At 35.0% G+C, this 16,276-nt stretch overlaps 1 protein-coding gene and 1 pseudogene across 1 annotated transcript; one reads left to right on the top strand and one right to left on the bottom strand.

Moving 5' to 3' along the window:
- The first annotated feature begins 3,770 nt into the window (after positions 1–3,770).
- LOC130965230 (uncharacterized WD repeat-containing protein C17D11.16-like) lies at positions 3,771–8,269 on the top strand (annotated as a pseudogene).
- An 831-nt stretch (positions 8,270–9,100) lies between these two features.
- LOC130969837 (uncharacterized) lies at positions 9,101–10,988 on the bottom strand. Its single transcript, XM_057895734.1, has 2 exons — positions 10,854–10,988; positions 9,101–9,698 (listed from the first exon to the last, which is right to left on the bottom strand). The coding sequence occupies exon 2, from the start codon at positions 9,694–9,696 to the stop codon at positions 9,352–9,354; it is 345 nt and encodes a 114-aa protein (XP_057751717.1). The 5' UTR covers positions 9,697–9,698; positions 10,854–10,988; the 3' UTR covers positions 9,101–9,351.
- Positions 10,989–16,276: the final 5,288 nt, after the last annotated feature.

Here is a 16,276-nt window from a genome sequence, read left to right as displayed (position 1 = left end):
AGAGCAGTGAATTTGTGATGGAAAAGATTCCAGGTATCTTCAATTGTCTTAAGAATCCACTCCTTGTACGCCTGCATAATGTAAATATCAATATATATCAGACAATAAACAACACACTTTAGCCCCAGCAATCAACGATCTTCACAATTATTACTAAATGCACAACTATAACAAATCCCAGCTTGTCATTGGTGCTGCAGTCCTAAGCAATAACATTTCCAGAGCCTCAAGTCCAGCAAAATGAAGAGAAATAATACAACAAAAGAAAATGGTAGTTATAATTGGTATCCTACCAAGTCTTGTTTTATAACTACAGCTCATATTTCTGCAAACTATCTCTACGACTTCTTGGATTTCACATGATATAAATCTGATAGCTCATCAATGTGCACATGCACACCAGAAAATTCTTCTCTTCATTAGTATAATAAGGCAAAGTCACTAGCACTACACAAACAAGACAAGGCAGGACAAAACAACAGAACAGTCCAAGGTATTTCAAAACTGTAAAAATGCACAGATTTGGCCTCCGAAAAGAACCAAAGAGAATCAAAAGTGTTTAAATCAGATTATGCAGAATAGGGTGTGTGTGCCTGTGTGTTTTTCTGTTTCATTCCTTCTATTTTTTTTTCCGATAAAAAACTTTGGACTATGCTAAATGCAGAAGCCACAAAAACCATTACTATAAACGGTCCGGTCCACTATCCAAAGCCGTTGGAAGAAAAACCGTACAAAAACCATCGAATCGGCCGAGAACCGGTCGGTTGGACCGAACCGGTAACCGACCGGTTCGAATAAAGCGACGCCGTTTTCTATTTGTTAAAAAAACGAAACAGATCCGTGAAGTGTGAACCAACCCTTATTCCCCCAATTCATTCGTCACTCACTCACACCCTGGATTGGAGAACTCTGAACTCTGAAGCAAAGGGAACCCTAGCCCTTCTTCGCCGCCGCCGGTCCCAGGTCGTCAGCGCCGCCGCCGGTCCCAGGTCGTCAGCGCCGCCGCCGTCCCCAGGTCCTCAGCGCCGCCGCTTCTTCCTCTTCCCCGTGTCCAGAACCCAGTTGCTCGGCATGTTCTCTTCATCTTCACTGGCTTCTCGGCATGGAACCCAGGTTAGTGGCTTCTCCTCTTCATCTTCACTGAGGGCTCGGTCTTCTTGGTTTGAAGTTCCGAAATTGTTGTTCTTCGGTCTTCTTCTTCGGTATTCTTCTTCAATTTTTGTTCCATTTTTCTTCAATTCTTCTTCTTCGGTCTTGGTTTGAAGTTTGGTTCTAAATGTTTTGTAAATTGTAATTTCCTGTTGTTGATAGATCTGTCTTGTACTCTTGAATTTGCTGGTTGCTGATGGTTGAAAATTTACAAATTTGCAAATTTGTATCATATGGTTTTGAACTTCTGATTGCTCTGTTACTCTGTTAAATCATGTGTATTAAAATCATGGTTCTGAAAACCGAACCGGACCGGCCGGTTCAATCGGAAAAACCGGGAACCGGTCACCTAACCGGTCCGGGTAAGGTCAGAAACCGGCTGACAAAAAACCGGTGAAAAAACCGGTCAAACCGGCGGTTAACCGGTGAACCGGGAGAACCGTTCGGTTTTTTCACGGTTTATTGGTTTGAATACTAAACTTCAAAACGGCGTCGTTTTGAAGAAGAAAAAAAAAAAGAGAAAAGGGCTATCACTCTATCAGCATCAGGTTTCCTTCACGAACCCTAAATCCCTAATTGCCACCAGCCACCACCCTCAGTCAGTATCTCAGTTTCTCTCACCCTCTCACCCTCGCACAGGCCACAGCCCCTCATCGCCGTCGCACCTCTCCTCCATCGCCGTTGCGGAGCTCCGCTCCTCCATCGCAGTCGCCCAACTCGCCACCTCCACCGTCGCACCTCTCCTCCATCGCCGTCGCCCAGCTCCCCACCTCCACCGTCGTCGCCCAGCTCTCCACCTCCACTGTCGTCGCCGAGCTCTCCACCTCCACCGTCGCGCCTCTCCTCCATCGCCATCGCCCAGCTCCCCACCTCCACCGTCGTCGCCGAGCTCTCCACCTCCACTGTCGTCGCCGAGCTCTCCACCTCCACCGTCGTCGCCGGTAATACTCTGCCTTCCACCTCGGTTCATGTATGCGGGCATGTTTCTGTTCATGGTTCTGTTCTTGTTCCTGTTCCTCTGTATCACAGAAAACATGTTGCTCTCCGTTCATGACTTCATGTTTATCTTTGATGTTTCTGTTCCTATATCTGTTTAATTTTGATGCTTCAATTTTTTGCTGCTTAAATTGGGCTAAAGTTGAATTTGAACATGTTTCTACTTCCTATATCTGTTCCTATATCTGTTTAAACATGTTTCTGCCTTCATCAGTGAATTTGTTTTTGATTGCTTCATGATTTTTGTTTGCTGCTTCTGATTTTTGTTTGCTGCTTCATGAATTTGATTTTCTTTGATTTTTTTGATTTATTTGCTGAGGTTATTTGTTCATCAGTGAATTGGGTTTTGATTGCTTCTGATTTTTGTTTGCTGCTTCATGAATTTGATTTTCTTTGAATGTTTTTGATTTATTTGCTGAGGTTATTTGTTCATCAGTGAATTGGGTTATTTGATGCTATAAATATCATATAAATGCTAATTCTGTATAATTCTGTATATATACTTTGAATGGATGTCCTACTCTTCTCTTGTGTTGATTCTGATTGCTAAACTATATCTTCCATGAACATGCTGATCATTTACCAAATATGTTGTTAGACAACTATAGAATAGTCCCATAGGCAAAGGCATAGGTTTCACATGATTACTTGAACTCTTTTCATTACATTGAAAAATAAAGCTTTTCAAAGCTACAAGTTTGTTCAGTTTAAGAATCAAAACACAGTACCTTATTACTTGTGAAAGTATTTTAGTAAAGATTTTGCCAAGGTATTAGTTAAGAATTGTAAATAGAAAATACTCAATAATAATCATTACATTTGAAAATTTCAACATATATTTTACATCTCTAAGATCAGCTTTGTGTGTGTTTAGATAAACTACAACTTACTAGGGTAGTGGCTGGGGTAAGCTTTTGTAGAACTCATTCGAAATAAACTTTATTGGAGAAATGTAAAGCATGTGTTATATATTGAAGCAAATGGCATTTGCATGCAGCCTTCCACGAGATCAAGTAAGCAGAGAAGTCCCCTCCAAAATGGTTTGAAGATGTGGTCCATTTCTTTCATAATTCACATGTCATTTTTCTTTTCAAGTAAAGAAAAGCCATCCCATCTTGTCTACCCTCTAAAAAGTCCATGCCACCCCATAAAGATAATGAAAGCATTCATAATGGCTCATCAGTCACAAGTCAAAGTGTGAAATCATCCACATGGACCTAAATTTTGATGTTTGAAGTTGTTTGTAAACTTCTAATATTAAGTAATGGATAATTTATTATGTGAAATTTTAAATTTTATTAAGTTAGAAATTATTGAATTTATATATTTAAAATTATTTTTAGGTTTTTTAATAATTTTATTTAATATTTAATAAACCGGTCGAACCCCGGTCGAACCCCGGTCGAACCAGTAAACCATTGAACCAGTAACCTTACCGGTTTATTGACCGGTCCGGTTCTCGCAACCTTGATTAAAATAAACTTACTCTGTTATATCATTTGTATCAACCAGAACACCTAATACTTACTCTTTTATTCTGTTTTAGTGTTTTCTAATTGCTCGATGGCTCTGATAGTGTTTTACTGGTTCACCAGTTGCTGATGGCTCCTAATTTTTTTGTTCATATTTGCTCATGGTCTGTTGCAAAAATTAGAAATCAAATCATTATTGAAATTTTTTTATTTTTGTTTATCTTTATTGATTTCAGGTTTAGTGTGGTTACTTTATGCTTGTTTTATAATGTTTGTTGCTGGATGAAGTGTGCTTCACTTGGCATGCCTTGTATCTGATGCTGGAATGGTGGAGCTGCTCCTACAATTTAGAGGGAAGATTGCAACTGCAAAATTACTTATTTTAAGGTAGTTATGTCAGTAGTTCTTCTATCTTTTAGATGATGTACTTTATGCTCTAAAGTGCAACTTGCCAAAGGCTGCACTAAGAGGAGACAAACCCATTCGTCTTCATACTGTGTGTCCTATATATTATATGCCTTTGAAATTATCTATCCTAGCTATGAAGATCTACCCCGCCTCTTGTTATATTCTGTTTCTGCACTTGTAGTCACATTTCTTATCTTACTTTATGTGCTAAACATCTAGTTCATGAGAAATTTCATAGAATTAAGGCTAGTGAAACATTGTTATAATTTACTGGATAATGCATGTTTTTCTAAGTAATATATATACATTTGGTACTTTTCAAGTGTTTCAAGTGATAACAGCACTCGAGAGCATTATATTTATGCATGTTTTTTTTTATTGTTGGAATCAGCCACTTTCTGAGGTAGTTATTAAGGGAGAGGGCATTTATTCAGTTTCATTATGATTCATTTTGTGTTCATTTTTGAGATATTTGTTTGGTTGCATCAGACATTTTTGTGAATATGATAAACACATGATTTGGTATGTGTATAAAGTATAAACTTTTTTTCGATTTCTTACGGTACATACAATTAAATATCTAAATGACTTATTGCTTGAGTTTTATAGTTTATTTTCTAATGATTTATTAGAATGTTGTTAGTTTATAATATAATGATAACGCGTATTTTATTCTAAAACGGTTTTTCCAGTTGAACCACCGGTTAGACCGGTTGGACCAATAAACCAGTGAACCAGTAACTAAAGCAGTTTGAAGACCGGTCCGGTTTTCAGAACCTTGCTCAAGAATGATTTCAGCTATTTCGTGGATACCGATAGGTGCTTCGAAGGCGGAACCCACAATAGCTGAACCTCCTTCCAAGGAAGAAATTCAAGATATAATCACCACCTCCGCCGCCAGGTCTTTCTCTTCTTCTTCAAAATTCACTTAGCCAATTATAAAATTTTATCAAATACTTTACAATACATGTATGTTATGCAGTACAGCAGACAGTGAAAATGAGGAAGAAGCAGGGGATGAACGCATGGATGATGCCGGTGGTGCCGTTGATGAAGTTGTGCGAGCACTCAATGTTGCTGATGCTCTCGGGAAGGCTGATAAATTGGACGATATTGCCCTCGGTTTGAAGGAGCTTGACATGGAACGTTACGATGATGAAGATGAAGGTATACAATAACATCTCAGGGAGTTATCTATCATAGTTAATTAGTTAGTTAGTTAGTTAGCGGTTTTAATTAGAGTTAGCTATCGAATCACTTAGCATGATATCAGCCATGACTATGGTTAGCTAGCTAGCTCTGTCTCCTTGTGTTGTCTGTGTTAATTTGCATCTTTTTATTGACCTTAGGAGTTGAGGTATTTAGTTCCGGGATTGGTGATCTTTATTATCCAAGTAACGACCTGGATCCTTATATCAAAGATAAGAACGTAAGTTCCAATACTTTGCTCCATTCTGCTGTTGACCTTCATTTGTGACTTTACAACATCATATTGTTTTACATTGTTAAGGATGATGATGACTCTGAGGAACTCGAAGACATGATTATTAATCCAACTGATTCCGTCATTGTTTGTGCTCGTACTGAGGATGATCTCAGTCTTCTCGAGGTAAACAAATCCTCACTTATTGGCTGATGTATTTTTCTTTGATGTTTGTTATGAGATGCAATGGTAGACTTATATGAGTTGCGTCTTTTTCTACTACAAGGTTCATATACTTGAGGACGCCGGTACTAGTGAGATGAACATGTATGTCCATCATGATATCATAATTCCTGCATTTCCACTATCCACAGCTTGACTTGACTGCCTTCAAGGAAGAGAGAAAGGTGGGGAATATGGCCTTTGTCAATGCATCTTGCATGTTTACTCCTTTTTTTTTTAATTAAATATGTTGGTTTTTTGTGCTCTTGTCTGTTTTAGTAAATAAGTTCTAAATTCTAGCCTTCGTTTGCATGCTCAAAATTTGACTTGATCCCCTTATGCTTCCTCTACTTTCTATCGCATTATTATTTCATTATCATTGCAGGAAACTTCTTAGCTGTTGGTTCAATGGAACCGTCAATAGAAATTTGGGACCTTGATGTTGTAAGTGAATATGGTTAATAAATTTCGCTGAAAAGTTGGAAACATCATTCAGAATATAAAGTCACTTTCATTGAATACCTTCTAAGCTTTCTTTGTTCCCAGATTGATGCAGTGCAGCCATGCATGATTTTAGGTGGCATTTCAGAGAAAAAGAAGAAGGGGAAGAAGGTTTGTACATCTTTTTGTGTTGAAGTGCAATTCTGAGTATAGACCTAGTTACTGATTCTGTTAATTGGTTTTGTAGAAATCAATCAAATACAAAGATGACAGTCACACTGACTCTGTACTTGGTCTTGCCTGGAACAAAAAGATCAGGTTTGTTAAATTTAAAACTGGATTTTGGTATTATTTCATCTGTTGGGTACCTTTTGGGACATAAAGGTTTCATTTATTACTTATTTTGAAACTCTATTCTTTTGTACCTCTGATGACAGTCATTCTTAAAACATTCAGGAATGTACTTGCTAGTGCCAGTGCTGACAAGCGAGTCAAGATTTGGGATGTGGCTACTGGGAAGTGTGAGAGTACAATGGAGCATCACTCAGACAAGGCAAGTAGTATGCTAAAGTGCAATCAATTATTAAAAATATGAGCTTCTTTTATTTATAAAGAGGACTTTCCCTCTTCATGTCCATCATCTTTTCTTTTCTTTTTTCCCTTAGTTCTAAATAGTGTACAAGCTCAGAAATATTACTTATACGTTGGTAGGAAAGATTTTCACTTTTTTCCTTAATTAAGTCATTTAATATTGTATATTTTGTCTTACTAACATTAATTTAGGTTGCTTGAGTCAATATGTTGTCTGATGCCTTTGTTCATCTATCTTGATAGGTTCAAGCAGTTGCTTGGAATCATCATGAACCAAAAATTCTTCTTAGTGGTTCATTTGATCATACTGTGATCCTGGTAGTGACAGAATGTTGCTTATATACTCTATATTTTTGCATTTCTTTTTTTTATACTATGATCCTGGAATGGATACTTATTACACTGTAGATTTTGGTTGTATAATATTCATGTGCCAAAACAGACTTTCTCTTTAAAAATGATAACATTGGAATTTATGTTTGCCTTTTTTCCTAGTTATCTAACATTCTAATGCTTTCAATGCTTTTACACTTTGCAGAGGGATGGAAGGATGCCATCCCATCCTGGTTATAAGTGGTCAGTCACAGCTGATGTTGAGAGCTTGGCCTGGGATCCACACACTAACCACGATTTTGTGGTGTGTTATGGTTAATTTTGATTTCTCGTTTCAGTGATTGAATTGGTAATTGTATTTTTATGGATGCATAGTTTTAGCTTCACTAATAATAATTAAATTGTGCTTCTAGGTGAGTCTCGAGGATGGTACTGTCAAGTGTTTTGATGTTCGGACCGCAATGTCTGAATCCACATCTGATCTAAGTTCTACATTTACTCTTCATGCACATGACAAAGCTGTTACCTCAGTATCCTATAATGTGTCAGCACCTAATGTATGTATTTTCAATGTTTTGATGAGAAATACCAAGTTATTATGTACTCAGTTTAACCATACCTTGTTGCCTTCTTGCAGCTACTTGCTACTGGATCGATGGACAAAACGGTAATTGTGAAGTCCATTTGTTGTGTTCCTATTCCTATATACTATATCTTGCAGAATTGGAAATCATCTCATTCGAGTACTATTATTTGTTGCAGGTAAAGCTTTGGGATTTATCGAACAACCAACCATCTGTTGTGGCATCTAAAAACTCCAATGCTGTAAGTTTGCTTCTTTTATTTGTTGAGATTTACCCGAAAGAAAAAAAGGTATTCTCTAGTCTGAATCAAGATACAAGTGTAAGTAACACTGATGACTTCTGTTTTTGGATGCGGCTTTTCAGGGAGCTGTATTTTCTATTTCGTTTTCAGAGGACAACCCCTTTGTGTTGGCTATAGGAGGCTCAGAGGGAAAATTGCAAGTGAGTGAAAAGTGCCACAGAAATTCAAATGTGTTCTTGATAGATTTTTCTGTGAAATTTACTATTGTCACTCATACCTTGTAGGTTTGGGACACTTTATCTGAGTCTGCTGTCTCTCGGCGTTATGAAAATTACAACAAGAATAGAACTCGGTCGTGATATAATTGAGTCATAATAGCCTTTCCGGTCTCCCCTTCGTGTTACTGGTAGGCTAGAAGTATTTATGTTAGATACAGTTGTTGCGAATAATTAGAATTTATTTCAAAAAAAGCTGTATTTTTTAATAATAGGTCCCATGACCAAAAGAAAAACAAAACTATTTAACATAGGTCTACTCTATTTCTCTTTTTATTAAAAAATAATAAATTGGTAAGGATGGTTATTTACTTATTTTAACATGTGTAATTTTTTATTTTTAAATATTCATATTTTATTTTTATTTACCCTCTTTTTATTTTTGTAACATAACTAATTTAATATTAGATATTTTATTTCTACAATATCAATAAGAAATAGCAACATTGTGACTTCTAAGTACTGATAGCAATGACTAATGTTAATGCACTTTAAGAAAAATAGAGTGATATTCTTTAAACAATAGAATACAACAGTTAGAAAATAGATATCATCACTTTTATTTTGATAGTCACCCATTTTTATAAATTCGTGTAAATATATAATATAGGAAAAGTATATATGAAGTGATATTATCAAAAATAGTAGTGACAATATTATTATCCTAATAGTTATTTAAATTGCAAATTATGACTATTTTAAAAAGATATATACTTCAAATTAATATTTAAATTCTATATTATATTATACATGATAAATTAAAATTAGACAACCACCTTCAGATTAGAATTTAATATTGTAAATATTGACTTTAAGAATATTTCATATCCATTACTGACTAATCATAATTTTCATTTCATTATTAATCATGGAAGAAACTCTTCGCAGTGTTGACGTTATAATCCGTAAGCAAGATTTGTAATCCTTTCATACCTTTTAATAACTATCCCTTGAAGCAAGTTATGTTCATACGTAAAAGATGTAGATTGTCGAGCAAACAAACCACCATAAAAAATGTGAACCTTCTTGATATGAGGGTACTACCAAAATAAAAAGATATTACATTGATTTAACTTTTTAGTTATTATTTTCTACTAAAATAATACAAAAGTACCAGAAATTTCCAACCATCTTTCTTTTCTCCTTAAAGACAAGTTCCAATAATGATGATGTCACTCACTCGGGTACAACTAAAACACACACAACCACCTTAAACTCAAAGAAGCATAACGCCAGCATCCCTGAGAGAATCAATAACTGCCTTAACCTTCCCATGATACTTCTGTTCTCTCTTCAAATGAACAGAAACAGCAGCAATGTCCTTAAGCAAGAGGCATTCGGCTAGTAACTTTCCGATCTTTGCAGCCGCGGCCACATCACGCTTAATTTCCAAGCTTGATCTCAATGCTTTCTCCTGTGAGCTAGCAGAAGAGGCCACGGTAGCAGTTGGCGTGTGGATCACCTGGGCACTCACATACTTATTAGTAAAATGCATCCTCAGAACGTAGGGTTTTAGAAATTGTGTGATCCTTGGAGGCCTTACAGGAGAAGGGATAACCATGTCTGTTTTGCGGTGCAAAGGAAACTTCATTTGTTAGTATCACATAACTTTTTGGCATATCACACAAAACTCAGTTATTTATCAACAGTCACAACAACTATTTCTCCCTCATTCATTCCACCACATCAAAGAACTGAATATTGAACAAAAGAAGGCTAGCATTTCAATCTATCAGCAAAATATAAACTTTTCCCCTCTCAACATTCCTATATGGATTACCTTATGCAAAATTAATCAAGGATATGGGCCATGTAGCATATATCTTTAAGAGTTCGATAAAACTTATTAGCAAGCTCAGGAGAAATCTATGAGCAAAGTTGGCAACAGTCCCAAAAATTTGCTATATGCAAAAAAGAGGTAATCAAAGCTGGTGTTTGATTTTGTAAGCATGCAACAGCAAATTTAGGGGGAAGTTAAATTTTAACAGCTTAATATCAACATTAAGGAGAACAAGTAACACGAGCAAAAAAGAAACTTGATTCACAAGAGATTAAGTTTTGCTAAGTCTCTAAAATTGCTAACTTATTCGTGCACCATATTGGGTCCTTTTTGGTTTTACTTTTTTCATTTTTTCTTCACTTTAATGCACTGTAGTAGCAGCAGCTAGTAACTTCCTTTGTTTCCAAGACACCAATAAGGGCACGATAACTCAGGCACAAGGCAGCAATTAAGCAGAGTATACAGAGCAAGAAAGTGGCAAATGCGGAGAGCGTAATTAAGCAAAAAAGAAAGTAACTTTTGCAACCACTGCATCTAAAAACATTGAGGATCAATGCACACGAAACCCAAAGAGGAAAAAAAAAAGAGAGGGAAGAGCTACAAATAATGAAAAATGGGTTGTTGAAAATTCAAATTGTGGTTGGGGAATTGCATCAAACAGGTTGTGTGCAAGCAGTAAACAACGAAACAAACAATACATAAACGAACTAAGCAATAAGTATAATACGCAGAAGCTAAGATTGTGCGATGCCCCAATTCGATTACGCACAAGTAGATGAGATGGTGGATTAGTGGGTGGGGCAAGAGCAAAGAAAGCAAGTGAGAAAACAGGGAACAAGTAATCGAATATAAATGAAGCAATTGATTGATACATTGCACATAGAACACCGACTAAGAAGAATAAGAAGAAGAGGTGAATGGAGAGAGCATAGCATTACCTGAAGATTCAAGAAGAAGAAGAAGAAGAAGTTGCAGAGCTTCGATAAGAGCGCGTATACCACTCTCTAAGACTCAGACCCCCTCACTCACTCTCATCTGTATAAATAAAAAATTATAAATATAAAACAAAGGACAATAAATCAATGTATGTGTTATTTAAATTATATACTATATATATTTATTTATTTTTTAACTTAATAATTAGCTATAAAATAATCAAAGTTAATATAGTAAAATAATAAATCTGCACTAGACAAATATTTATTTATTTTTGGTTAAAAGCATAGAAGAAAAAATTAGGAAAGAATGAATGGATGCGGCAGGTTTGGGAAAATAGAAGTAATGATGTGCGAACAAGTCAGATTAGTTTTGTGGATTTTCCAAAAAAAAGGCATTAATTACGTGCAGCAAGAGCATCATTAATTGGCAGTGATGTTCTCTGTTTTCATGCAATTCAAATCGCATTGCATTGTCACAATGGATATGATATCATCATGAAGGGCCTCTTCAAGAACAAGCCTCGCACCCCTCCGGAGCTCGTCCGCCATGTGCACCACCTCCTTCTCCTTCTCAACTCCAAATCTGACATCGATCAAAAGCGTGAAGAAAAGGTTACTTAATTTCTTCAAAAAAAATATTTTTCCTTTATACTTTCTCTTAAACTGATTATTTGAACAAAAAAAATGCGATTAAGTCATTTATTTCTTATTTTTAGATTAACTTTTTACTTGTTTTATATACTTAAAAACATATCAATTTTTCTTGTCTATACCAATAAAATATTTTTTGTGGTTTTTGCAAGACCAATTTTATATAGTGCCTACAACATTTTTTTACCTAAATTATTTAAATATAAGTATTGAAAAATAGAATCAATATCTTTTCAAAATTAAAGATTGTATTATTTATATAAACACCGTAGACACACATTCTTTCAATAATGTGATTGTTATTTTCTAAAGCAGCAAGAGACAATCAATATTCTATAGACATAGTTATATTATATTATATAGAATGAAAATTATAGACAGAATAGAATAATATAATTAATTAATTAGGGGGTCCAACTATTAGTAGTAACATGTATGTTTGTGTACGCGTGAATGATGCATTCAATTCGAACATATATATTGATGGTAGATGACTATACGAGTTATCAGCCTCCGAACTTGACTTTGTTGAAAGGTAAAGTTTTATTTTACTCTTTAATATTTGAGATAGTTATTATTATTTAATAATTTCAAAGCCACAGAAGCTCAACATCGAGATTTCTAAGGAGGAAGACCCCATAATGCAATTTGAGCAACCAAAGCTCATTGGCAAGCAGTACTTATGTGTTGAACTTAAATCATCATAACCAAAACCTTTTTTGTCAAAGAAAATAATCATATCACTCATATAAAAAGCTTACTATACACGATAATAATAATAATAATAATATAGCAAAAGATATAGAATAAAAATAAAAAATTATCACGATATTTTAAAAAAAAACTTAAATTAATAGAAAAATACAACGTAAACTATTATAAGCAATTATATATCTCTAGGGTGCTAGTATTTATCTGATAATATAAATGATTAGATGATCAAAATGTCAAATTTGTTGTGAAATAACTAAATAAATAAATAAATAAGGAAGAGGTAACAAATATAAAGTATGAAAATATAATTAGATAGTTTTAGTAGTAATGTTCACTAAAATTACTATATTAATAGTGTTATGATAAGAATGAAATGAATGACCATAGGTGGCTCACCTTTTTCATACTGAAGTTCTATGTTACCAAAGTCCTTGCATTTAATAATAGTGAAAAAAGGTAGCCTCCTTACATGTATAAATAGAGGTTAAACCTCAGTACGTAACACACAATTACACAACAATAAGAAGTGCTAGGTAAATAATGATCATCTTAAACAATATGAACAATTACCAATCAAATAAAAATACACTACACCCTAATTTAATGCTACTAATTAAATTTAAGATTAATTTATTCTTTTAACCCTATTAATTCACATTGTTCACACATTATTCAAAAATGTTGTTGGTAACATATACTTTTCCATATTAAATATTCCTCGCTCTCTCTCTCTCTTATACTATTCTCTCTCTTATATTATTTATTGCAATATTATTAAATATATCTATTAATATAGTAATTCTAGTGAACATTACTACTAGAACTATCTAATTATATTTTCATACTTTATATTTGTTACCTCTTCCTTATTTACTTATTTCACAACACGTTATCAGTACGAGACTCTGATCAAATTTTTAGGAAGACTCAGGTAACAAATTTTCATTATGTCGAAGCTCTCTCATCTTTAAATTCAATGCTCTTGATATATCTAGAAACAATTATTTATCATGGATACTAGATGCTGATATTCATCTTGATTCAATAGATCTTGGAGATACCATAAGGCTGAAAATAATGCATCCCAGAAGGATAAAGTCAAAGTCATGATTTTTCTTCGTCGTCATCTTGACGAAGAATTGAAAAATGAATATCTCACATTAAAAGATCCTGTACATCTTTAGAAAGACCTTGAAGAAAGGTATAATCATCAGAAAATGGTGATACTTTCTCAAGTCCAATATGAATGGACGCACTTGCGTTTACATGATTTTAAATCCATAAATGAATATAATTCTGCAATGTTCGAATCAGCTCACAAATAAAATTATGTGGGGAAAGATAACTGACCATGATATGTTGGAGAAAACTTTCTCAACCTTCCATGCCTCGAATGTGCTCCTGCAGCAGCAGTATCAAGAAAAAGGGTTTAAAAAATATTCTGAGTTAATTTCTTGCATTCTCGTTGCTGAACACAACAATGAATTACTTTTAAAAAATCATGAAGCGCGTCCAGCGGGCGCCGCCCCCTTTCTTGAAGTAAATGCGGCAAATCATTACCCCAGAAGAGGTAAATGGCAAGGTTTTAATAACAATAAACATTATGAAAGGGAAAGGAATTATATTCAAAAGAGAGTATCTCACCCAAAGTGGGATAAAGAAAGAAATATCGGGTAGAATAAATCAACAGAGAATAAGTGTTTCCATTGTGGTGAAAAGGGCCATTGGTCACGTACCCGCCGTACCCCAAGGCACCTAGTCGATCTTTACCAGGCATCTTTAAAAAAGGACGACAAGAAAAAAGAGTCGAATTTCGTTTCAAATGATGCTGAAAATTCCACCACTCATTATGATGTATCTGATTTCTTTGAGGATCCTGAAGGAAATATTGGTTGTAATACCCTAACTATCAAAATGTCATGCTTAGGGGTGGAAACAGGCTAGGCCAGACCAGGCTTTGCTCTTAACAGGCCTGGCCTGCCATATAGTTGATTGGCCTGAGCCTGGCTTGCAGCCTGTTATAGGCTATTTATAAAGTACTAGGCCTGGCCTGTTATTCAGCCTGGCCTGACCTGAAGTCTGTTAAAAGGCCTGATAATTTTTTTTACAAAAATAAAAATATTATTTAAAAAATTATTTTTTAATAAAAATAGTTATATGTAATATGTCATATATTTAATATTTATAAAAAATTTTAAACTTTTAACATATTCAAAATATACAAAAATATTTATAGTAAAATATAATAAATTTAAAATATCTCATAATTTTATTAATAATAAATAATTATTTATATATTTAATTATTTTTTTAACAGGCTCAAGCAGGCCTATAAGGCTAATTAGTAAGCATGGGCCTGGCCTATTAATGTATTAAGGCTTTTAAAAGAGCCTGGGCCTGTACCTATTTTATAACAGGCCAGACCAGGCCAGGCCAAACACAGGTCAGGCTGCAGGCCCCTGGCAGGCCGCCTGGCCTTTTTCCACCCCTAGTCACGCTTCCGGCTGCGCCACTTTGATAGCTCGAGTATTACCACGAATCTTATAATATTTAAGACTAAAATATGAGCCTATTTAAAACTTAAAACCGCATAACCTTTCGATAACTCTTTTTCGTGAAAACCTAAACGTACATGTACATACAAACTCAGATACAACCTTAAGATATATATATATATATATATATATATATATATATATATATATATATATATAACACTAGTTTACAAATATACATATCATAATTTTCTATCCCTCTTACAAACTTAATAAAGATAAAGGCAAGGAAAAACAATAGCTATCGTAATACAAAAAGACCGAATAAACAGAAAATAAACATAACTCTCCTGAAGCTTCGTCTTCCATATCCTGAAAAGGAAATAACCTGTAGGAGAGTGAGAACGTCGTCCTCGCTTGTTCTCACTATAGGATTACAGAAATTGCTATAACAAGATACGTAAAGATAAAATCATTCTTAGAGTTCAGTGATCATTGCTCGTCTTATAAGTCTTTCCAAAACCATGGGTTCACATTCGAAATCAAGAAAATCCCGTTTTAAAGTCTTGATAAATTTCTCAAATATATTAAAAAAAAAAACCTTTTTCCTTTCTTATAAAATCTGAAAAGTTTTTCCTAGACAGTATGAATGACCAACATGTCCCAAACATAGGTTCAATTAAGTCTATGCTGTAAGAGTTCGATTTTTCATACTTTTCTAGACCACAACCATGAAAGCAGTTACCTACACGGTATAAATGACCATCCCGTTTCAAGCATAGGTTCATTAAGTCTATGCTGAATCGGTCAGGTACTTTATACAAAACTAGAACTCAATATACCAACCACGGCCTCAAGCCGATATAATCCAACACGGCCCCCAGTCTAAACAACTCAAACATCAACCAATTCATCACAAACCAACTAATCAAACACAATCACAAATATCAAACACAATGAAGAGCAATTACAACAAGTATAACAGTTAGCAGTTAACATAAGTATTCACATAGGCAAACCAAATACAATATGCACACCCAAACAATATCACATAGATGCAAATGATGAATGCCTATCCTACTGGCTGTGATATCACATTGTCGGTTCAATTGTCAACCCGACACATTCCCATGGGAATGTTGCCCTTCGGTCACGTATAAATGGGAACCCTCTGGGATAACGTGCCCGCCACACGGTCCAGGATGTCAGTGCCTGCACACTCCTGTGATCCGAAAGGATGTGAGCGGGATACTTTGCCTCCGACCTCACATCTACACGTAAGCGGGATTAACCACCGTCCTTACGCGGGTGCCGCAACCTCGACAAGCGGGATTAACCACCGTCCTTTCCAGGCGCAAGTGACTTATCAACAATCTCGTCAATTATTAAATCTCTCAGCATAAGCGGGACGAACCCGGTCCTTATGCCTACCAAACAATAACTCATCAATCTTGATGATATCCACAATCAATCAGGTTCAATATCTTATTTCAAAATCATTCTTGGCCCATTTACTTTTAAATAACAAACGTAGTCAAATCACATCTAGCCAAGAATCACTTT

This window comes from Arachis stenosperma, chromosome 3, assembly GCF_014773155.1.
Source record: "Arachis stenosperma cultivar V10309 chromosome 3, arast.V10309.gnm1.PFL2, whole genome shotgun sequence".
Taxonomy (NCBI): Eukaryota; Viridiplantae; Streptophyta; class Magnoliopsida; order Fabales; family Fabaceae; genus Arachis; species Arachis stenosperma.
Note: the sequence above shows the minus strand (reverse complement) of the source record. Positions and strands in the feature narration are given on the sequence as shown.

Excerpts from the sequence above, each read along its gene's own strand:
- LOC130969837 (XM_057895734.1), bottom strand. The coding sequence starts at position 9,696 with ATGGTTATCCCTTCTCCTGTAAGGCCTCCAAGGATCACACAATTTCTA.